Raw genomic sequence first — 25,136 nt, forward strand, 5'->3', positions numbered from 1 at the left:
TTGAGGCCCAATCTTTCTCCGCTTTGAACCCAGCCGTTCGTTATCCGCTTTCAACCCAATCTTTCTCCGCTTCAATCAAAGCCTTTATCTGCTTTTAAAAAAAACCCAATCTTTCTCTGCTTTAAACCCAGCTTTTCTCCGCTTTGAAAAACAAACCTTCCTTTGCTTTGAGCACAGCCCGTTTTAAAGCCAGCCGTTGTTTCGAACGCAGCTTTTCTCTGCTTGAAAAAACCCAACCTTTTTGTTTCAAACCCAGCCTCTCGGCTTTAAACCCAATCTTTGTCTGCTTTAAAAACCCAAACCTTTGTTTTAAACCCAGCCTTTCTCTGCTTTAAAAACCCAACCTCTCTCTTATTTAAAATCCCAGCTTTTCTCTGCTTTAAAAACTCAACCTTTTTGCTTTAAACCCAATCATTGTTTTAAACCCAGCCTCTCGGCTTTAAACACAACCTTTGTTTTAAACCCAGCCTTTCTCTGCTTTAAAAACCCAACCTCTCTCTTATTTAAAATCCCAGCTTTTATCTGCTTAAAAAAAAATCAACATTTTTGCTTTAAACCCAGCCTGTTTTAAAACCAGCCTCTCGGCTTTAAACCGAATCCTTGCTTTAAACGCAACCTTTGTTTTAAACCCAGCCTTTCTCCGCTTTAAAAACCCAACCTCTCTCTTATTTAAAATTGCAGCCTTTCTCCGCTTTAAAAACCCCTTTTTTCCATGCTTTACAACCTGTTTTAAACCCAGCCTTTCTGTTTTAAACCCAGCCTCTCGGCTTTAAACCCAGATTTTCTCTGCTTACACACCCCAATCTTTCACGGCTGTAAACCCAAACTTTCGCTGCTTTAAACCCAGCCTTCATCTGCCTTAAACCCAACCTGTTTTAAACCCAGCCTCTGCTTTAACTCCATCCTGTAAGGCTGGGGAGGGGCAGCGGTTACGGAAGGGGGTGCTGGGGGTTAAGGGGGGGAAGGGGGGAGGGGGGTGTACGAGAGCAGGTCACAACGCTTACCGGTTCACAAAAAAACACGAGCGGGTTACAGAAAAACTTTGAACAGCGACACAACGTGCGTCGTTTACGGTGGGGTGGGCGAACGGTAACACAAGGACGTCAACGGTTGCTCCAAAGAAGAAAAAAAAACACACACACGCACACACACACGACAGAATGCGGTAAAAGGAATGACGGCCACACCACTCAGCGACATTTATATAATTCTCTTGGCGCCCGAGTCGGTAACAAAGTTCAAAACGACATGACTTGCTGCGCGTGTGCGCGTACACACACACACACACACGTTGGTACACGGACACAGCGTTTCCCCACGTTGTACTCAAATTTAAAAAAAAAACGGCCATTCTGCCGTCACACGACAAAGGGGGTAAAGGGTGGGTGGGGGGTAAACTACACCACAGACGAGTGGTCGCGCACGCTCGCGCGTTACAACGCTGCGTGGTGGTGGTGGTGGTGGCGGTGGTGGCGGTGGTGGCGGCGGTGGTGGCGGTGGTGGCGGTGGTGGCGGTGGTGGCGGTGGCGGTGGTGGTGTACGCGCGTGTACGTGCGTGTTTGTGCGACGAGTTGCTTTCACGGCTGGGGGCGGCGGCGGTCCCGAGCGGACGCGGTATTTTCCACGGCGGCCCGGAGGTGTTGGGGGAAGCCAACGGGACTTACTGAACCCGGCCAAGGCCCTGCGACACCGTCAATTGAATAAGGCCACGGGGGGGTCTGGGTGCTTCGTGCTTTTGGAGTCCCCCGACTCTCTGCTCCAAGCCATTAAAAGGGACCCTTCTCATCTGGTACAGATGAAACGGCGAGGCCGATTTTGATGTCCAGCAGCGTTCGAGGGATGGCTCCCTATTGGGCCAATCATGTTAGGTATGCTGAAGATCTGCTCTGCCTGGGTATTTTGTCATCCACTACTCCCGTCCCCTCAGCTCCTTTTGGCAGTGGGGCAGTTGTGGAGAAAGTGGAGAGGGGCGTCCATACCCGGGGCAGTGTGTTTATGACCAGCTCTGGTTTTGCAGTGCAACGCTGCTGTGTGGAAGCTGCCTGGTCTGTTTCTCCACATGAAGCGTCGGGTCTTCTCGGCCAATCATGCCCTCCCTTCCCTATGCCGGCAAAATGTGGACCCCCCCCCCCTCTAAATGCAGCGTCTGCATCGGTTAGAAACATTTTAGGCTGGCCCTACCTACGATCCAGAGGAGCTCACAAATACTTGAATGATCTGGACACATTCCCATCGGTGAGCTCCTCCGGCAGGCAAGGCTGCGTTGGCTGATTAGAGGGGGCTGAACGGGCGAGGCACGGGCTGGAGAAGAGATGGACTGCTGCAGTCCAGGACTTTGTGGAGCCGAGCGGACTTGCCGAAGACAAGTACCAAAGGTGTCCCAGATCGGCCTCTGTGGAAGAGGCTCGTCAAGGATGCTACTTGGCCAGTTTGGGGGCAGTCGCCCCTCCAGCAAAGAGCAGAGAGGCGACGCTCACAATAACGAGCGGAGCACCGGGCAGCTAAAACACAGCAAGCTGGCCAAAGGTGGTAACGCATCTGCCAATCTGAGTCAGTCAGTCAACCCATGGCACCTGGGTGTCCCGTGAACCTCCTGCCAGCGGCGAGCCTTCCGACACTTCACTTGACCTCAAAGTGCACCTGGGCCTGGCACAAGCCCCGTGGGTGACAGCTGTTGTTGTATGTCGTCAGTGTGTCAGTGTGTGTGTCTATGTCTCTAACAGCACTTGCCCCAACGGTCCGTGAAGGCTATGCGGCGGCGGGGGGGTGGGAATCTTTAGTGTGAGTGGTCGTGAGCGTGCGGAGTAAGAGCGTTCGTGCAGCCGTTTGTACGGGCGCTACAAGCGCGCGAGAGTGTCTGTACGAGTGTGGGAGAGCTTCATTTGTGCGAGCGACTGCATGGGTGGACAGGCGTTCGTGCGAGCGTTCATCAAGTGTTCATCACGTGCACGTGCGCGAGTGCGTGTGAGTGCGTGCGCGTGCGTTACACCACCAACAGCTCACAAAGACCCCGGAAGGTGAACAGTTTTGTTTTACACGTCACGTCAACGGTAGAGACACGGGTACAGCCCACGTACCAAACGTTTTCTAGAAGGGAAGGGGGAGGGGGGGGGAGGCAGAGACACAGGTACGCAACACGCACAGACACAAAATTGCACACGCACAGACACCAACAGAGACAGAGACACACAGAGAGACAGAGAGAGAGAGAGACAACGAGAGACAGACACAGACGGACGGCAAGAGCCGTTATCAACAAGGCCGGTTCGACGACACTTGGGGTCATATGTACAGGTCGACACGGTAACCACAACAACGCATTTTGGCCACGGGTGCAGAAGGAGGTTCTCAACGCTTGGGGGTTGGGGGTTGGGGGTTGGGGGGGGGGGGGTGGAACGGCGGCTGGCGACGGCAACACGGTAACGCGCAGCGACCGGCGAGCCGCGGACTAAAACCAAGGGGGGGCCCCCCCTCTTCTTCTCACGTTACCCGGGCAATGAGAGCTGTCGTGCGGCTCTTATTGGTTTTTTGGTCTTTTTTGTTTTGTTTGTTTGTTTGGCAAGCCCCCCAGAGAGCCTGGGGATACCGCGGATGACGGGAGCTCGGCGAAGCGGCCGCGTAGGGAAATTTCAAGGCAGCGGCCGAAATTTGGTTCTTAAAACGTGCGCGGCGACGTCGATTGAGAGAGTGCGGAGGAGGGGGGCGGAGAGGGGGAACCGGCAAAGGAGCCGGGGGACGGAAAATCCACGCGGTGACCACCACCACCACCACGGGGAAAGAGAGCGAGAGCAAGAGCGAGCGAGAGAGAGAGAGACTTAGGAGAGAGACGCGCAGAGAGAAGGCCACAAATGCCAAACGACTCGGCAGCGGGCGATGTCGGGGCCGCGGTCGAGCCACGACACACCTCCCCCCCCCCCTTTGCGTGCCGGGCGAGGTAGCCAACATCTCCTAGAAACCGCGGCCGCCCCCGGCGCCCCCGGCGCCCCCGCCCCCGCCCGCCTAGCCACTCACCTTCAACGTCCTTCATTTAGCCACGAGAACGCCCCCCACCCACCCACACCTCCACCCCACCGAGATTCACCGTCTCTCGACCGGCTGACGAACTTCCACGACCCCCCGCCCCGGCCCCCGCCCCTGCCCGCCGCCCCCCCCGCCCCCCCCGCCCCCCCCCTCGTCATCTAAGCAGCTGGTGAGAGAGGCGTCCCAGCGAGGGGAACGCTGCAGTGGCGCTGATTCGGTCTTCCTGCTCCCTCCCCGTCGAAGAAGCAGAAGCAGAAGTTGGGCCCACCCCCCCCCCCACCACTACTACCTCCTCACCCCCCCCACTCCACACCCCCCCCCCACTCCCTACCCCCCCCCACTCCCTACCCCCCCCCACTCCCTACACCCCCCACTCCCTACACCCCCCCACTCCCTACACCCCCCCACTCCCTACACCCCCACTCCCTACACCCCCCACTCCCTACACCCCCCCACTCCCCTCCCCCCCCCCCCACTCCCTACCCCTGCCCCCATTCCCTCCCCCCCCAACCCCCCACTCCCTACCCCCCCACTCCCTCCTCCCCCAACCCCCCACTCCCTACCCCCCCCCCCCACTCCCTACCCCCCCAACCCCCCCACTCCCTACCCCCCACTCCCTACCCCCCCCACTCCCTACCCCCCCACTCCCTACCCCCCCACTCCCTACCCCCCCCACTCCTACCACCTATAGGGACACATACAGACCCACAGAGACCCATACAGACCCATAGAGACACAGAGACCCATAGAGACACATACAGACCCATAGAGACCCATATAGACCCACAGAGACACATACAGACCCATAGAGACACATACAGACCCATAGAGACATAGAGACCCATAGAGACCCATACAGACCCATAGAGACACATACAGACCCATAGAGATACATACAGACCCAGAGACCCATAGAGACCCATAGAGACACATACAGACCCATAGAGATACATACAGACCCATAGAGACCCATAGAGACACATACAGACGCAGAGACACATACAGACCCACAGAGACCCATACAGACCCATACAGACCCATAGAGACACAGAGACCCATAGAGACACATACAGACCCATAGAGACCCATACAGACCCACAGAGACACATACAGACCCACAGAGACACATACAGACCCATAGAGACATAGAGACCCATAGAGACCCATACAGACCCATAGAGACACATACAGACCCATAGAGATACATACAGACCCAGAGACCCATAGAGACCCATAGAGACCCATAGAGACACATACAGACCCATAGAGACCCATACAGACCCATAGAGACCCATAGAGACACATAGAGACACATACAGACGCAGAGACACATACAGACCCATAGAGACACATAAAGACTCATAGAGACACATAGAGACACATACAGACCCATAGAGACACATACAGACCCATAGAGACACATACAGACCCATAGAGACACATACAGACCCATAGAGACCCATAGAGACACATAGAGACACATACAGACCCATAGAGACACAGATACAGACCCATAGAGACCCATAGACACACATACAGACCCACAGAGACCCACATACAGACCCATAGAGACACATACAGACCCATAGAGACACATAGAGACCCATAGAGACACATACAGACACATACAGACCCATAGAGACATATAGAAACCCATAGAAACCCATAGAGACACATATAGACCCATCGAGACACATACAGACCCATACAGACCCATAGAGACACATACAGACACATACAGACACATAAAGACCCATAGAGACCCAGAGACACATACAGACCCATAGAGATACATACAGACCCATAGAGACACATACAGACCCATAGAGACACATACAGACCCATATAGACCCATATAGAGACCCATAGAGACCCATAGAGAGACCCATAGAGACCCATACAGAGACCCATAGAGATACAGAGACCCATAGAGACCCATACAGAGACCCATAGAGACCCATACAGAGACCCATAGAGACCCATACAGAGACCCATACAGAGACCCAGAGAGATACAGAGACCAATAGAGATACAGAGACCCATACAGATACAGAGACCCATAGAGACCCATAGAGACCCATAGAGATACAGAGACCCATAGAGATACAGAGACCCATAGACCCATAGAGATAGAGACCCATACAGACCCATAGAAATACAGAGACCCATAGAGACCCATACAGACCCATAAAGATATAGAGACCCATAGAGACCCATAAAGATACAGAGACCCATAGAGACCCATAGAGACCCATAGAGACCCACAGAGACCCAGAGATAGAGACCCATAGAGACCCATAGAGACACATACACACCCATAAAGATAAAGAGACCCATAGAGACCCATACAGACCCATAAAGATAGAGACCCATAGAGACCCATAGAGATACAGAGACCCATAGAGACCCACAGAGACCCATAGAGATACAGAGACCCATAGAGACCCATAGAGACACATACACACCCATAAAGATAAAGAGACCCATAGAGACCCATACAGACCCATAAAGATAGAGACCCATAGAGACCCATAGAGATACAGAGACCCATAGAGACCCATAGAGACCCATAGAGACACATACAGACCCATAAAGATACAGAGACCCATAGAGACCCATATAGAGATACAGAGACCCATAGAGACCCATAGAGACACATACAGACCCATAAAGATACAGAGACCCATAGAGACCCATACAGAGACCCATAGAGACCCATACAGAGACCCACAGAGACACAGAGAGAGGCCTGGCCATCTCACAAAACAATCGTAGCTCAACCAAGCGGAAAGTCATCAATACTCCGTATTCACCGGGGAGTCCGGCCGGATTCCAACCTCAACAATCCCTCTGCCGGGCATTAGCACGGTAGGTGCGGCGTGGTACGTCAGCGCGGTAGGTAGGCGGGGAGAGGTACGTTATCGCTGGTAGGCGCGGTGAGATGCGTCAGCGCGGTATGCCGGCGTGGTAGGCAGGGTCAGCGTGGTACGTCGGCGTGGTAGGTAGTAGGTAGTAGGCGTGGTACGTCGGCGTGGTAGGTAGTAGGTAGTAGGTGTGGTACGTCAGCGTGGTAGGTAGTAGGCGAGGTACGTCAGCGTGGTAGGTAGTAGGCGTGGCGTGGTACGTCAGCGTGGTAGGTAGTAGGTAGTAGGCGTGGTACGTCAGCGTGGTAGGTAGTAGGTAGTAGGCGTGGTACGTCAGCGTGGTAGGTAGTAGGCACGGCGTGGTATGTCAGCGTGGTAGGTAGTAGGCGTGGCTTGGTACGTCAGCGTGGTAGGTAGTAGGTGTGGTACGTCAGCGTGGTAGGTAGTAGGCAGTAGGTGTGGTACGTCAGCGTGGTAGGTAGTAGGCGTGGTACGTCAGCGTGGTAGGTAGTAGGTGTGGTACGTCAGTGTGGTAGGTAGTAGGTAGTAGGTGTGGTACGTCAGCGTGGTAGGTAGTAGGCGTGGTACGTCAGCGTGGTAGGTAGTAGACGTGGTACGTCAGCGTGGTAGGTAGTAGGCGTGGTACGTCAGCGTGGTAGGTAGTAGGTAGTAGGCACGTCAGCGTGGTAGGTAGTAGGTAGTAGGCGTGGTACGTCAGCGTGGTAGGTAGTAGGCGTGGTACGTCAGTGTGGTAGGTAGTAGGCACGGCGTGGTAGGCGTGGTAGGCACGGCGTGGTAGGTGGTAGGCACGTCAGCGTGGTAGGTGGTAGGCGGTAGGTACGTCAGTGTGGTAGGTAGTAGGCGTGGTACGTCAGCGTGGTAGGTAGTAGGCGAGGTACGTCAGCGTGGTAGGTGGTAGGTGTGGTAGGTGTGGTAGGCGTGGTAGGCGTGGTAGGCGTGGTAGGTGTGGTAGGCGTGGTAGGTGTGGTACGTCAGCGTGGTAGGTGTGGTAGGTGTGGTAGGCGTGGTAGGCGTGGTAGGCGTGGTAGGTGTGGTAGGCGTGGTAGGCGTGGTAGGCGTGGTAGGCGTGGTAGGTGTGGTAGGTCAGCGTGGTAGGTAGTAGGCGTGGTACGTCAGCATGGTAGGTAGCAGGCACGGCGTGGTACGTCAGTGTGGTAGGTAGTAGGCGTGGTACGTCAGCGTGGTAGGTAGCAGGCACGGCGTGGTACGTCAGTGTGGTAGGTAGTAGGTGTGGTACGTCAGCGTGGTAGGTAGTAGGCATGGTACGTCAGCGTGGTAGGTAGTAGGTGTGGCGTGGTACGTCAGCGTGGTAGGTAGAAGGCGTGGTACGTCAGCGTGGTAGGTAGCAGGCACGGCGTGGTACGTCAGCGTGGTAGGTAGTAGGTGTGGCGTGGTACGTCAGCGTGGTAGGTAGAAGGCGTGGTACGTCAGCGTGGTAGGTGGTACGTCAGCGTGGTAGGTAGAAGGCGTGGTACGTCAGCGTGGTAGGTGGTACGTCAGCGTGGTAGGTAGAAGGCGTGGTACGTCAGCGTGGTAGGTAGTAGGCACGGCGTGGTACGTCAGCGTGGTAGGTAGTAGGCGTGGTACGTCAGCGTGGTAGGTGGTACGTCAGCGTGGTAGGTAGTAGGCACGGCGTGGTAGGCGTGGTAGGCACGGCGTGGTAGGTGGTAGGCAGTCAGCGTGGTGGTAGGTGGTAGGCACGTCAGCGTGGTAGGTGGAGGCGGTAGGTACGTCAGTGTGGTAGGTAGTAGGCGTGGTAGGTAGTAGGCATGGCGTGGTAGGCACGGCGTGGTACGTCAGCGTGGTAGGCACAGCGTGGTAGGTGGTAGGCGTGGTAGGCGTGGTACGTCAGCGTGGTAGGTAGTAGGTGTGGTACGTCAGCGTGGTAGGTAGTAGGCGAGGTACGTCAGCGTGGTAGGTGTGGTAGGTGTGGTAGGCGTGGTAGGTGGGGTAGGTGTGGTAGGCGTGGTAGGTGTGGTAGGCGTGGTAGGCGTGGTAGGTGTGGTAGGTGTGGTAGGTGTAGTAGGTGTGGTAGGCTGGTAGGCGGGTAGGTGTGGTAGGTGTGGTAGGTGTGGTAGGCGTGGTAGGCGTGGTAGGTGTGGTAGGTGTGGTAGGCACGTCAGCGTGGTAGGTGTGGTAGGTGTGGTAGGTGTGGTAGGTGTGGTAGGCGTGGTAGGCACGGCGTGGTAGGTGGCAGGCACGGCGTGGTAGGCGTGGTAGGTGTGGTAGGCGTGGTAGGTGGTAGGCACGTCAGCGTGGTAGGTGTGGTAGGGCTGGTACGTCAGCGTGGTAGGTGTGGTAGGTGTGGTAGGTGGTAGGCACGTCAGCGTGGTAGGTGGTAGGTGTGGTAGGTGTGGTAGGTGTGGTAGGCGTGGTAGGTGTGGTAGGTGTGGTAGGCACGTCAGTGTGGTAGGTGGTAGGTGTGGTAGGTGGTAGGTGTGGTAGGTGGTAGGTGTGGTAGGTGTGGTACGTCAGCGTGGTAGGTGGTAGGTGGTAGGTACGTCAGCGTGGTAGGTGTGGTAGGTGCGGTAGGTGTGGTAGGCGTGGTAGGTGTGGTAGGCGTGGTAGGTGTGGTAGGTGTGGTAGGTGTGGTAGGTGGTAGGTGTGGTAGGTGTGGTAGGTGTGGTAGGTGGTAGGTGTGGTAGGTGTTGGTAGGCACGTCAGTGTGGTAGGTGTGGTAGGTGTGGTAGGTGTGGTAGGTGGGTAGGTGTGGTAGTAGTAGGTGTGGTAGGTGTGGTAGGTGTGGTACGTCAGCGTGGTAGGCGTGGTAGGCGTGGTAGGTGTGGTAGGCGTGGTAGGTGTGGTAGGCGTGGTAGGCGTGGTAGGTGGTGGTAGGTAGTAGGTGTGGTAGGTGTGGTAGGTGTGGTACGTCAGCGTGGTAGGTGTGGTAGGTGGTAGGTGTGGTAGGCGTGGTACGTCAGCGTGGTAGGTAGTAGGCGTGGTAGGTGGTAGGCACGGCGTGGCACGTCAGCGTGGTAGGTAGTAGGTACGTCAGCGTGGTAGGTAGTAGGCACGTTAGCGTGGTAGGTGGTAGGTGTGGTAGGTGTGGTAGGTGTGGTAGGCGTGGTACGTCAGCGTGGTAGGTGTGTAGGTGGTGGTAGGTGGTAGGTGTGGTAGGTGGTAGGTGTGGTAGGTGGTAGGCACGTCAGCGTGGTAGGTGGTAGGTGTGGTAGGTGTGGTAGGTGGTAGGTGTGGGTAGGCGTGGTAGGTGTGGGTAGGTGTGGTACGTCAGCGTGGTAGGTGGTAGGTGTGATGTAGGTGTGGTAGGTGTGGTACGTCAGCGTGGTAGTGTGGTAGGTGGTAGGCGTGGTAGGTGGTAGGTGTGGTAGGTGTGGTACGTCAGCGTGGTAGGTGTGGTAGGTGTGGTACGTCAGCGTGGTAGTGTGAGGTAGGTAGTAGGTGTGGTAGGTGTGGTACGTCAGCGTGGTAGGTGTGGTAGGTGTGGTAGGTGGTAGGTGGTAGGTGTGGTAGGTGGTAGGTGTGGTAGGTATGTCAGCGTGGTAGGCGTGGTAGGTGTGGTAGGTGGTAGGTGTGGTAGTATGTCAGCGTGGTAGGCGTGGTAGGTGTGGTGTAGGTGGTAGGTGTGGTAGGTGCGGGTACCTGTGGGGTCAGTACGGTTTGCCGTCGTTCTTGTTGCGCTTCAGCTGAACCTTCAGACGCTTCATCCCAATCTGGAAGCCGTTCATGGCCTGGATGGCCGCCTGGGCTGAGGCCGCAGAGTCATAGCTCACAAAGCCTGCGGATGTGTGGGTGGGGCACGCCAAGGTGGGGCGGGTCAGCTGGTGGGCGGGTGGGTGGGTGAGTTGGTGGGCGGGTGGGTGGGTGGGCGAGTGGGTGGGTGGGCGAGGGGTGGGCGGGTGGGTGGGCGAGTGGGTGGGTGGGTGGGCGAGTGGGTGGGTGGGCGAGCGAGTTGGGTGGGCGGGTGGGCGAGTTGGTGGGCGGGTGGGGTGAGTTGGTGGGCGGGTGGGTGGGTGGGCGAGGGAGTGGGCGGGTGGGTGAGTTGGTGGGCGGGTTGGGCGAGGTGGGAGGGCGAGTGAGGGAGTGGGCGGGTTGGTGGTGAATTGGTGGGTGGAATGAGTTGGCGAGTGGGGTGGGCGAGTGAGGGAGTAGGCAGGTGGGTGAGTTGGTGGGCGGGGCGAGTGAGGGAGTGGGCGGGTGGGTGGGTGAGTGGTGAGCGAGTGGGTGGGCGAGTGGGTGGGTGAGTTGGTGGGTGAGTTGGTGAGCGAGTGGGTGGGCGAGTGGGTGGGGCGAGTGAGGGAGTGGGGCGGGGTGGGTGGGCGAGTTGGGGTGGGCGGGTGGGCGGGCGAGTGAGTGGGCAGGTGGGTGAGTTGGTGAGTGTGCGGGTGAGCGGGTGGGCGGTGGGTGGGCGGGTGAGCAAGTGGGCGGCGGGGCGAGAGGGCGACGAGTGGGTGGATGACTGGGTCGGTGCATGGGCGAGTAGGTGAGCGAGTAGGTGAGCGAGTGGGTGAGCGAGTGGGTGAGCGAGTGGGTGAGCGAGTGGGTGAGCGAGTGGGTGAGCGGGTGGGTGAGCGAGCGGGTGAGCGAGTGTGAGCGAGGCGGGTGAGCGAGTGGGTGAGCGAGCGAGTGAGTGAGCGGGTAAGCGAGCGGTGAGCGAGCGGGTGAGCGAGTGGGTGAGCGAGTGGGTGAGCGAGCGGGGTGAGCGGGTGGGTGAGCGCGACTGGGTACATCTGTGTAAGTGCCAGTGCCATGTGGCGGTGAGATCCGCGGGTGTGTGCCCGTCAGTGCGAGCCGAGTAAGTTCACCGAAGCACTTGCTGATCTTGGTGATGCGGTCGATGAACACCTTGGCCGACACGACGTTGCCGAACGGCACGAACATCTGCATGAGGTCGCAGTCCATGAACTCCTGGGGTAGGTGGTACACGAACAGATTCGCTCCCTCCGGGCCTACACGGGGCGAGAGAGAGAGAGAGACACGGGTGAAGAGAGGAGGGAGGAGAGAGACACGGAGGGGACGAGAGGTACGTCCGTGAATGCCTCGGCACACATCGGCAAAAACGCGTTTCCGGCGGTCGGAGATCGGATCGCCGTTCTTTCCCCTAGTGATGGTAATGGGTGCGGCGCTGGAGGTTACTTTTTTGATGGAGTTAAAGAGCGATTTGTGATCGGGGCCATTGAGGCAGACTCCATCTCCCTCAGCAACCCGCGACCACCACCCATCATCGTTGCAGCGCCTCACGGCTCTCCGAACCTCCGAGCGAAGGCTGCGGTAAGCCTCCTCATTTCTCCGATGTGGGATGCTGGAGACGGTGAGAGTGGACCTGTCGCTTTTTGCTCAGCCAGCCTGAACACCTCCTCTGTCAGCCAGGTCTCTGGGGAGGTCTGGACCGCTTACCCAAAGCAGCCATTGCAGCTGCATGAGTCACAGTCCTAAACCTCGCCCCATTTACCCTCGACATCAGGAGGAGTGGGGGACGATGCCAACCCCAGCCGCAAGCGATGATGAAATTCTCGCTTGCAACTTTCATCAGATAACTGAGACCAGGCCACTTTAGGTTGGAATGGGGTCCTGGGTGTACACCCACCACCAGAGTGGACGAATGGCATGCGCATCTTACAGATGACTAGTCGATGGTCAGAGGGCAGATCAGCTCCACGGTAGGTCCTGGTGTCAAGGACATGGGCTCGCATCCGCTGGTCCGTCACTATATAGTCCAGCAGATGTTCTTGCTTGGACCCGGCATGCATCCATGATGTTGTGTGGATGCGACGATGCCGGAACAGCGTGTTGGTAATTACAAGCCCATGAGCTGCACAAAAATCTAGCAGCCTCCTACCATTGTTATTGAGCTGATCTGGCCCCATGCCCTCCAATCACTCCAGACCAGGTACCAGTATCATGACCAACTCGGGCATTGAAGTCACCCAACAAGACGACTCTATCCCGAGGGGCCACTTTAGCCAGCACCTGTGACAGGAGGTCATAGACAGGCATCCGGACTCATCGGCCTTGTGCCTGCATCCCTCCACGGATGTTCGTCTTTGGTGGGGGCATAAGCAACCACGACCACCACCATTCCTCGCCTCCGGTTGATGGGAAGGCGAGCCCAAAGTAGCCCAGGGATTTACAGCTTCCCACACCTCACCGACACGCTCCCACGCCCCCCCCCCCCCCCATTAATTATTTTGTTCAGAAGAAGAGCCGCACTCCTGTTGTTTGGCAGTCCGCTGCCCCGAGTGGAGGACTGTCCACCCCTCACGGAGGCGGCCCTCCGGTCCCTCCTGATCACGGCAGAGATCCGGGCGGTACCGGTCCACCCACCCCCGCCACCCCGACAGAGGAGCGGACAAACACGGTCCGAACCTTGCACGTTGATTCCAGTCTCCTCGCTGCTCCCAAACGTGGTTTTGTGGCCAGGGGACTCCACAGACGCCGCCGCTCCCTCCCACCCAGGGGGGAATCCGGCACCGACAATGGCTACCATTATCGCCCGCTAACTTTGCACTTGTGGCCAGGACAGCGAGATTTTTTTTAACGCGCCTCCCTGTCTCCCTCCCCCCGGCCCCCCACTTTCAAGGAGGAAAACGGGCAAAAAATTTTTTGCCTTTCCCGTAAAGTCCACAAAAGTCAAAGTTCGTGGGTGATGATGACGACGATAACGATAATAATAATAGCCATTCTCTCTCTGTGCTTTGTGATTATTTTTTTTTAGGCTCAAGCAATTTTTTTAAAAGAAACAACGCTTATTTATTTCAAGGTGGATGGGGGGGGTAGAGGGGGGGAGGGGGGGGGAGGGGGGAGGGGGGGGAGGGGGGGGGGGGTACCAGCCACTAGCACCGGCCCAGAGCCCCCCCCCCCCCCCCCACTTAGCCCGCTGTGGTGGCTGCAAAACCGTCGCGGCAACGGTCACCCCTCCAAACCGGCACGACCCCCCCGACCCCTGACCCCCACGACCCCCACGACCCCACGACCCCCCGGACGCACCCTCCTTGTGACTGCCCGCCGCCATGCCGAACCCCAGCTGCTGCCCCTGCTGCTGCCCCTGCTGATGCTGCTGCTGCTGCTGCTGATGCTGCTGGAACAGTCCCTGCTGATGCTGCTGCTGCTGCTGATGCTGCTGCTGCTGTCCCCCGCCGTACAGGCTGGGCAAGGCGGAGGCTGCGTACTGCTGCATGCCCGTGTAGGCCTGAGCCATCGTGTCGGCACTGCTCCCGCCCAGGCCTGGGAGGTCGGGGGGGAGGGGGGGAGAGGGGAGGGGAGCGGGGAGGGAGGGGAGAGGTTACCAAACCCATGGTGTCTCCCCCCGTGTCTCCCCGTCTCCCCTATGTCTGCCCCGTGTGAGTCTCCCCTATGTCTGCCCGTGTGAGTCTCCCCCTGTCTCCCCGTGTCTCCCCGTGTGTCTCCCCTATGTCTGCCCTGTGTGAGTCTCCCCGTCTCCCCCTGTCTCCCCGTGTCTCCCCTATGTCTCCCCGTGTGAGTCTCCCCTATGTCTGCCCCGTGTGAGTCTCCCTGTGTCTCCCCGTGTCTCCCCCTGTCTCCGTGTCTCCCCGTGTCTCCCCCTGTCTCCGTGTCTCCCCGTGTCTCCCCCTGTCTCCGTGTCTCCCCGTGTCTCCCCGTGTCTCCCCCTGTCTCCCCGTGTCTCCTCGTGTGAGTCTCCCCCTGTCTCCCCGTGTCTCCCCGTGTCTCCCGTGTCTCCCCGTGTCTCCCCGTGTGAGTCTCCTCGTGTGAGTCTCCCCCTGTCTCCCCCGTGTCTCCCCGTGTCCTCCCCGTGTGAGTCTCCCCGTGTCTCCCCGATGTCTCCCCCGTGTCTCCCCGTGTTCCCCGTGTCTCCCCTGTCCCCTCTCCCCCCCCCGTGTGAGTCTCCCCGTGTCTCCCGATGTCTCCCCCGTGTCTCCCCCGTGTCTCCCTCTGTCTCCCCCGTGTCTCCCCGTGTCTCCCCGTGTCTCCCCGTGTCTCCCCGTGTCTCCCCGTGTCTCCCCGTGTGAGTCTCCCCGATGTCTCCCCGATGTCTCCCCCGTGTCTCCCCGTGTCTCCCCTATTGTCTCCCCCGTGTCTCCCCGTGTGAGTCTCCCCGTGTCTCCCCGTGTCTCCCCCGTGTCTCCCCGTGTCTCCCCTATGTCTCCCCCGTGTCCTCCCCCGTGTCTCCCCGTGTCTCCCCGTTGTCTCCCCCCGTGTCTCCCCGTGTCTCCCCCTGTCTCCCCGTGTCTCCCCCTGTCTCCCCGTGTCTCCCCCGTGTCTCCCCGTGTCTCCCCCGTGTCTCCCCGATGTCTCCCCCTGTCTCCCCCTGTCTCCCCCTGTCTCCCCTGTCTCCCCCGTGTCTCCCCGTGTCTCCCCCTGTCTCCCCCTGTCTCCCCCTGTCTCCCCCGTATCTCCCCCGTGTCTCCCCCGTGTCTCCCCGTGTCTCCCCGTGTCTCCCCCGTGTCTCCCCGTGTCTCCCCCCTGTCTCCCCCTGTCTCCCCGTGTCTCCCCGTGTCTCCCCCGTGTCTCCCCCGTGTCTCCCCGTGTCTCTCACCAGATCCGGATCCCATCGAGCCCATCCCAGACCCGGAGCTCCCACCGCCCCCGAAGCCGCCCCCCCCCATTCCCCCGCCCCCCCCAACAGAGCCCCCCCCCAAACCCACCCAGCCCAGACCCTGAGAGACTCGAGCCTGAGTTCATCGCTGGAGGGAGACACGGGGGGGGGGGGGGGGGGGGAGACACGGGGGGAGGAGGGGAGGGAGACACGGGGGGAGGAGGGGAGGGAGACACGGGGGGAGGGAGACACGGGGGGAGGGGAGGGAGACACAGGGGGGAGGGGAGGGGAGGGAGACACGGGGGGAGGGAGACACGGGGGGAGGGGAGGGGAGACACGGGGGAGGGAGACACAGGGGGGAGGGGAGGGAGACACAGGGGGGAGGGGAGGGGAGGGAGACACGGGAGGAGGGAAACACAGGGGGGAGGGGAGGGAGAGACACGGGGGTGGGGGGAGGGGAGGGAGACACGGGGGGGAGGGGTGGGGGGGAGGGGTGGGGGAGGGGAGGGAGACACGGGGGGAGGGGGGTGGGGGGAGGGGTGGGGGGAGGGGAGGGAGACACGGGGGGGGAGGGGAGACACACAGCACTCATACAGCAAAGACAGCAGCCACAGAACTGAACGGTCATCACCATCACACACACACACACACACCCTCACACACACTCACACACACTCACACACCCTGTCACACACACACACACACCCTGTCACACACACACACACAACCTGTCACACACACACACACACCCTGTCACACACACCAACAACACACTCCCTGTCACACACACACACACTCCCTACACACACACACCCTGTCACACACACCCTGTCACACACACACACCCATCACACACACACACCCTCACACACACACACGCCCTGTCACACACACACACACCCTCACACACACCAACTCGGCTGTCTCACTCTCTCTCACACATCACACCCTCAACACACACACAGACACACACACCCTGTCACACACACACCTCTTCTCACACACACACACACAACACACACCCTCCCTCACACACACTGTCACACACACACACACTCTGTCACACACACACACGCACCCTGTCACACACACACACACTCCCTCACACACACACACACCCTGTCAACACACACACACCCACACACTCCCTCACACACACACACCCACACACCCATACACTCCCTCACACACACACACCGTCACACACACACACACCCCCCCTCACACACACACACACCCCCTCACACACACACACACACCCTGTCACACACACACACCCTGTCACACACACACTCACACAAACACACACACCCTGTCACACACACACACACACCCTGTCCACACACACACACACACACCCTGTCACACACACACACACACACCCTGTCACACACACACACACACACCCCCCTCACACACACACACACCCCCCCCCCCTCACACACACCCCCTCACACACACACACCCCCCCTCACACACACACACACCCTGTCACACACACACACACCCTGTCACACACACACACACACCTCACACACACAGACACACACACCCTGTCACACACACACACAAGACACACACACACACCCTGTCACACACACACACACCCTGTCACACACACAGACACACACACACACACCCTGTCACACACACAGACACACACACACACACCCTGTCACACACACACACAGACACACACACTCTCACACACACACACACCCTGTCACACACACACACACACCCTGTCACACACACACACCCTGTCACACACACACACCCTGTCACACACACACACCCTGTCACACACACTCACACACACACCCTGTCGCACACACTCACACACACACCCTGTCGCACACACACTCACACACACACCCTGTCACACACACACTCACACACACACACCCTCACACCCACACACACCCTGTCACACACACACACACCGTCACACACACACACACACCCTGTCACACACACACACAGACACACACACACACACCCTCACACCCACACCCACAGACACACACAGACACACACACACCCTGTCACACACACACACAGACACTGTCACACAGACACACACTCACACACACAGACACACACTCACACACACAGACACACACACACACACCCTGTCACACACACACACACCCTGTCACACACACACATCCTGTCACACACACACACACACACTCTCACACACACACACACACCCTGTCACACAGACACACACACACAGACACACACACACACTCTCAGACACTCACACACACACCCTGTCACACAGTCACACACACACACACAGACACACACACACACACTGTCACACTCACAGACACACACACACACAGTCACACTCACAGACACACACTCTCACACACACACTCTCACACTCACAGACACACACACACACACACACCCTCTTACCGGCGTTTCCCCCGTGCCCCCCCCCGCCCCCCCCCAGGGGGCCCAGGCCGCCCCCCACGCCGCCGCCCCCACCGAGGCCGCCCGACGCGGCAGTGGCCAACGTGGCGAGGGCCTGCATCTGCATCGCGTTCATGCCTACACATCATCACATCAACATCACAACAACATCACAACAACACCGTCACAACAACAACGTGGCGAGGGCCTGCATCTGCATCGCGTTCATGCCTACACATCATCACATCAACATCACAACAACATCACAACAACACCGTCACAACAACAACGTGGCGAGGGCCTGCATCTGCATCGCGTTCATGCCTACACATCATCACATCAACATCACAACAACATCACAACAACACCGTCACAACAACAACGTGGCGAGGGCCTGCATCTGCATCGCGTTCATGCCTACACATCATCACATCAACATCACAACAACATCACAACAACACCGTCACAACAACAACGTGGCGAGGGCCTGCATCTGCATCGCGTTCATGCCTACACACAACAACGTCACAACAACAACAACACCGTCACAACAACATCAACACCGTCACAACAACAACGTGGCGAGGGCCTGCATCTGCATCGCGTTCATGCCTACACATCAACATCAACACATCATCACATCAACATCACAACAACAACAACACCGTCACAACAACAACAACGTGGCGAGGGCCTGCATCTGCATCGCGTTCATGCCTACACATCATCACATCAACATCACAACAACATCACAACAACACCGTCACAACAACAACGTGGCGAGGGCCTGCATCTGCATCGCGTTCATGCCTACACATCATCACATCAACATCACAACAACATCACAACAACACCGTCACAACAACAACGTGGCGAGGGCCTGCATCTGCATCGCGTTCATGCCTACACACAACAACGTCACAACAACAACAACACCGTCACAACAACATCAACACCGTCACAACAACAACGTGGCGAGGGCCTGCATCTGCATCGCGTTCATGCCTACACAACAACACCGTCACAACAACATCACAACAACAACAACACCGTCACAACAACATCAACACCGTCACAACAACAACGTGGCGAGGGCCTGCATCTGCATCGCGTTCATGCCTACACAACAACAACAACATCAACACCGTCACAACAACAACATCACAACAACAACACCGTCACAACAACAACAACACCGTCACAACAACACCATCACAACAACAACGTGGCGAGGGCCTGCATCTGCATCGCGTTCATGCCTACACACAACAACATCACAACAACATCAACACCGTCACAACAACACCGTCACAACAACAACGTGGCGAGGGCCTGCATCTGCATCGCGTTCATGCCTACACACAACAACATCACAACAACGTCACAACAACAACAACACCGTCACAACAACATCAACACCGTCACAACAACAACGTGGCGAGGGCCTGCATCTGCATCGCGTTCATGCCTACACAACAACACCGTCACAACAACGTCACAACAACAACAACACCGTCACAACAACATCAACACCGTCACAACAACAACGTGGCGAGGGCCTGCATCTGCATCGCGTTCATGCCTACACACAACACAACAACAACATCAACACCATCACAACAACATCAACACCGTCACAACACCGTCACAACAACAACAACACCGTCACAACAACACCATCACAACAACGTGGCGAGGGCCTGCATCTGCATCGCGTTCATGCCTACACACAACACCGTCACAACACCGTCACAACACCGTCACAACAACATCAACACCGTCACAACAACAACGTGGCGAGGGCCTGCATCTGCATCGCGTTCATGCCTACACAACAACAACACCGTCACAACAACACCGTCACAACAACACCGTCACAACAACGTCACCACAACATCAACACCGTCACAACACCACCCTAACAACAACACCGTCACAACAACGTCACAACACCGTCACAACAACATCAACACCGTCACAACAACAACGTCACAACAACGTGGCGAGGGCCTGCATCTGCATCGCGTTCATGCCTACACAACAACATCAACACAGTCACAACAACACCGTCACAACAACATCAACACCGTCACAACAACACCGTCACAACACCGTCACAACACCGTCACAACAACACCGTCACAACAACAACGTGGCGAGGGCCTGCATCTGCATCGCGTTCATGCCTACACACAACATCAACACCGTCACAACAACACCGTCACAACAACATCAACACCGTCACAACAACATCAACACCGTCACAACAACGTCACAACAACAACGTCACAACAACGTCACAACACCGTCACAACAACATCAACACCGTCACAACACCGTCACAACACCGTCACAACAACAACGTCACAACACCATCACAACAACATCAACACCGTCACAACACCGTCACAACAACACCGTCACAACAACACCGTCACAACAACACCGTCACAACAACACCATCACAACAACATCAACACCGTCACAACAACACCCTAACAACACCCTAACAACAACACCGTCACAACAACGTCACAACAACAACAACGTGGCGAGGGCCTGCATCTGCATCGCATTCACGCCTACACAACAACATCAACACCGTCACAACATCAACACCGTCACAACAACACTGTCACAACAACACCCTAACAACACCGTCACAACACCGTCACAACACCGTCACAACAACACCCTAACAACACCGTCACAACAACACCCTAGCAACACCGTCGCAACACCGTCACAACAACAACGTGGCGAGGGCCTGCATCTGCATCGCGTTCATGCCTACACACAACAACACCGCCACCACCACCACCACAGCCACCACCGCCACAGCCACCACAGCCACCACCACCACCGTCACCACCACCACCACCGCCACCACCGTCACCACCACCACCACCGTCACCACCACCACCACCACCGCCACAGTCACCGCCACCACCACCACCAGCCACCACCGACAGAGACCACCACCGTCACCACCACCACCACCACCGTCGTCACCACCACCACCGTCGTCACCACCACCACCACCACCGTCACCACCACCACAGCCACCACCGTCACCACCACCACCGTCACCACCACCGCCACCACAGCTACCACCGTCACCACCACCACCACCGTCACCACCACCACCACCACCGTCACCACCACCGTCACCACCACCGTCACCACCACCACCACCACCGTCACCACCACCGTCACCACCACCGTCACCACCACCGTCACCACCACCACCGTCACCACCACCACCGTCACCACCACCACCACCACCGTCACCACCACCACCGTCACCACCACCACCGTCACCACCACCACCACCGTCACCACCACCACCGTCAACGTCACCACCACCGTCACCACCACCACCACCTCTCCCCAGTGGGCTCACAATGGCTGCCCCCGTGCCACTCACCTCCCATCTGCTGGGGGTTGATGGCCGACAGCGCTGTCTGCAGCAGTTGCTGTGGGACAGACGGAGAGAGCGATGACACGCAGAGACACACAGAGAGACACAGAGACACACGCAGAGACACAGAGAGAGAGACACACAGAGAGACACAGAGAGACACAGAGACACACGCAGACACACAGAGACACGCAGAGACACTGTGTAGCTGTGTAGACTAGGGGCACCCCCAGTGACAGCTGTCTCTGTGTGTTAGTCTGCTGTTGCTGTGTAGCTGTGTAGCCTAGGGGCACCCCCAGTGTCAGCTGTCTCTGTGTATTAGTCTGCTGTTGCTGTGTAGCTGTGTAGCCTAGGGGCACCTCCAGTGACAGCTGTCTCTGTGTGTTAGTCTGCTGTTGCTGTGTAGTTGTGTAGCCGAGGGGCTCCCCCAGTGACAGCAGTCTCTGTGTATTAGTCTGCTGTTGCTGTGTAGCTGTGTAGCCTAGGGGCACCCCCAGTGGCAGCTGTCTCTGTGTATTAGTCTGCTTTTGCTGTGTAGCCTAGGGGCACCCCCAGTGGCAGCTGTCTCTGTGTATTAGATTCACACAACCACAACGACACCACGTTCTAGACTCACACCCCACTTCTGACACCACGTTCTAGACTCACACCCCCCACTTCTGACACCACGTTCTAGACTCACACCCCACTTCTGACACCACGTTCGAGACTCACAGGCCCCACTTCTGACACCACGTTCTAGACTTACACCCCCCACTCCTGACACCACGTTCTAGACTCACACCCCCACTTCTGACACCACGTTCTAGACTCACAGGCCCCACTTCTGACACCACGTTCTAGACTCACACCCCCGCTTCTGACGCCACGTTCTAGACTCACAGACCCCACTTCTGACGCCACGTTCTAGACTCACAGACCCCACTTCTGACGCCACGTTCTCGACTCACACCCCCACTTCTGACACCACGTTCTAGACTCACACCTCCACTTCTGACACCACGTTATAGACTCACACCCCCACTTCTGACACCACGTTCTAGACTCACACCCCCACTTCCGACACCACGTTCTAGACTCACACCCCCACTTCTGACACCACGTTCTAGACCGACAGGCCCCACTTCTGACACCACGTTCTAGACTCCACGTTCTAGACTCGCACCCCCCACTTCTGACACCACGTTCTAGATTCACACCCCACTTCTGACACCACGTTCTAGACTCGCACCCTCCACTTCTGACACCACGTTCTAGACTCACAGACCCCACTTCTGACACCACGTTCTAGACTCACACCCCCACTTCTGACGCCACGTTCTAGACTCACACACCCCACTTCTGACACCACGTGCTAGACTCACAGACCCCACTTCTGACACCACGTTCTAGACTCACAGACCCCACTTCTGACACCACGTTCTAGACTCACACCCCCACTTCTGACACCACGTTCTAGACTCACACCCCCACTTCTGACACCACGTTCTAGACTCACACCTCCACTTCTGACACCACGTTCTAGACTCACAGCCCCCACTTCTGACACCACGTTCTAGACTCACAGCCCCCACTTCTGACACCACGTTCTAGACTCACACGCCCCACTTCTGACACCACGTTCTAGACTCACACACCCCGCTTCTGACACCACGTTCTAGACACACCCCACTTCTGACACCACGTTCTAGACTCACACCCCACTTCTGACACCACGTTCTAGACTCACAGGCCCTACTTCTGACACCACGTTCTAGACTCACACCCCCACTTCTGACGCCACGTTCTAGACTCACACGCCCCACTTCTGACACCACGTTCTAGACTCACACACCCCGCTTCTGACACCACGTTCTAAACACACCCCACTTCTGACACCACGTTCTAGACTCACACCCCCACTTCTGACACCACGTTCTAGACTCACACCCCCACTTCCGACACCACGTTCTAGACTCACACCCCCACTTCTGACACCACGTTCTAGACTCACACCCCCGCTTCTGACATCGCATTCTAGACTAACACCCCCACTTCTGACACCACGTTCTAGATTCACACCCCACTTCTGACACCACGTTCTAGACTCGCACCCTCCACTTCTGACACCACGTTCTAGACTCACAGACCCCACTTCTGACACCACGTTCTAGACTCACACCCCCACTTCTGACGCCACGTTCTAGACTCACACACCCCACTTCTGACACCACGTGCTAGACTCACAGACCCCACTTCTGACACCACGTTCTAGACTCACAGACCCCACTTCTGACACCACGTTCTAGACTCACACCCCCACTTCTGACACCACGTTCTAGACTCACACCCCCACTTCTGACACCACGTTCTAGACTCACACCTCCACTTCTGACACCACGTTCTAGACTCACAGCCCCCACTTCTGACGCCACGTTCTAGACTCACACGCCCCACTTCTGACACCACGTTCTAGACTCACACACCCCGCTTCTGACACCACGTTCTAGACACACCCCACTTCTGACACCACGTTCTAGACTCACACCCCCACTTCTGACACCACGTTCTAGACTCACAGGCCCTACTTCTGACACCACGTTCTAGACTCACACCCCCACTTCTGACGCCACGTTCTAGACTCACACGCCCCACTTCTGACACCACGTTCTAGACTCACACACCCCGCTTCTGACACCACGTTCTAAACACACCCCACTTCTGACACCACGTTCTAGACTCACACCCCCACTTCTGACACCACGTTCTAGACTCACAGGCCCCACTTCTGACACCACGTTCTAGACTCACACCCCCGCTTCTGACACCACGTTCTAGACTCACACCCCCGCTTCTGACATCGCATTCTAGACTAACACCCCCACTTCTGACACCACGTTCTAGACTCACACCCCCACTTCTGACGCTACGTTCTAGACTCACACCCCCACTTCTGACACCACGTTCTAGACTCACAGTCCCCACTTCTGACACCACGTTCTAGACTCACAGGCCCCACACTTTTGACACCACGTTCTAGACTCACATCCCCACTTCTGACACCACATTCTAGACTCAGACCCCCACTTCTGACACCACGTTTTAGACTCACACGCCCCACTTCTGACACCACGTTCTAGACTCACACCCCCGCTTCTGATGCCACGTTCTAGACTCACACCCCCACTTCTGACACCACGTTCTAGACTCACACCCCCACTTCCGACACGTTTTAGACTCACAGGCCCACTTCTGACACCACGTTCTAGACTCACACCCCACTTCTGACACCACGTTCTAGACTCACACACCCACTTCTGACACCACGTGCTAGACTCACAGACCCCACTTCTGACACCACGTTCTAGACTCACACCCCCCCACTTCTGACACCACGTTCTAGACTCACACCCCCGCTTCTGACACCACGTTCTAGACTCACAGGCCCCGCTTGACACCACGTTCTAGACTCACATCCCCGCTTCTGACACCACGTTCTAGACTCACACCCCCACTTCTGACGCCACGTTCTAGACTCACACCCCCACTTCTGACACCACGTTCTAGACTCACAGGCCCCACTTCTGACACCACTTTCTAGACTCACAGGCCCCACTTCTGACACCACGTTCTAGACTCACACCCCCACTTCTGACACCACGTTCTAGACTCACACCCCCACTGCAGGTGGGGGGGGGAGGGGCGGCGGGCACCTTCCCCCCACCACCCCCCCCCCCCCCCCACTACCCCCCCCCCGCCCACCACCCGACACTCACCGCCAGATACTGAGTTCCGATCGCCGCCAGGTTCCCCCCGGAGCCGCCCATCCCCGGGGGGAAGTTCCCGGGCAGCCCCCCGGCACCAGCCCCCCCACCTCCTCCACCGCCCATCATGCAACCCACCCCGGGGGGACCCCCCCCGCCGCCCATCATCC

General features: G+C 57.5%; 1 protein-coding gene and 1 long non-coding RNA gene across 2 annotated transcripts in view; both read right to left on the reverse strand.

Moving 5' to 3' along the window:
- Nucleotides 1–1,175: 1,175 nt before the first annotated feature.
- The window catches only part of LOC116958697 (CUGBP Elav-like family member 2), a 63,406-nt gene continuing 39,445 nt past the window's right edge, over nucleotides 1,176–25,136 (reverse strand). The window contains exons 9-14 of the mRNA XM_076057286.1: nucleotides 17,798–17,940; nucleotides 15,379–15,499; nucleotides 13,851–14,087; nucleotides 11,669–11,812; nucleotides 10,506–10,641; nucleotides 1,176–3,087 (exon numbers count right to left, since the gene is read on the reverse strand). Coding sequence (XP_075913401.1) covers nucleotides 10,514–10,641; nucleotides 11,669–11,812; nucleotides 13,851–14,087; nucleotides 15,379–15,499; nucleotides 17,798–17,940 — 773 coding nt within the window. The 3' untranslated portion in view covers nucleotides 1,176–3,087; nucleotides 10,506–10,513. The remainder of the gene's footprint in view (nucleotides 3,088–10,505; nucleotides 10,642–11,668; nucleotides 11,813–13,850; nucleotides 14,088–15,378; nucleotides 15,500–17,797; nucleotides 17,941–25,136) is intronic.
- LOC142907648 (uncharacterized) lies at nucleotides 17,947–25,128 on the reverse strand. Its single transcript, XR_012931172.1, has 3 exons — nucleotides 24,979–25,128; nucleotides 21,230–21,278; nucleotides 17,947–20,592 (listed from the first exon to the last, which is right to left on the reverse strand). It is a non-coding gene; the product is annotated as an uncharacterized LOC142907648 (long non-coding RNA).

Source organism: Petromyzon marinus, chromosome 80 (genome assembly GCF_048934315.1).
Source record: "Petromyzon marinus isolate PM22_M1 ecotype Great Lakes invasive population chromosome 80, UKy_Petmar_22M1.pri1.0, whole genome shotgun sequence".
NCBI lineage: Eukaryota > Metazoa > Chordata > Hyperoartia > Petromyzontiformes > Petromyzontidae > Petromyzon > Petromyzon marinus.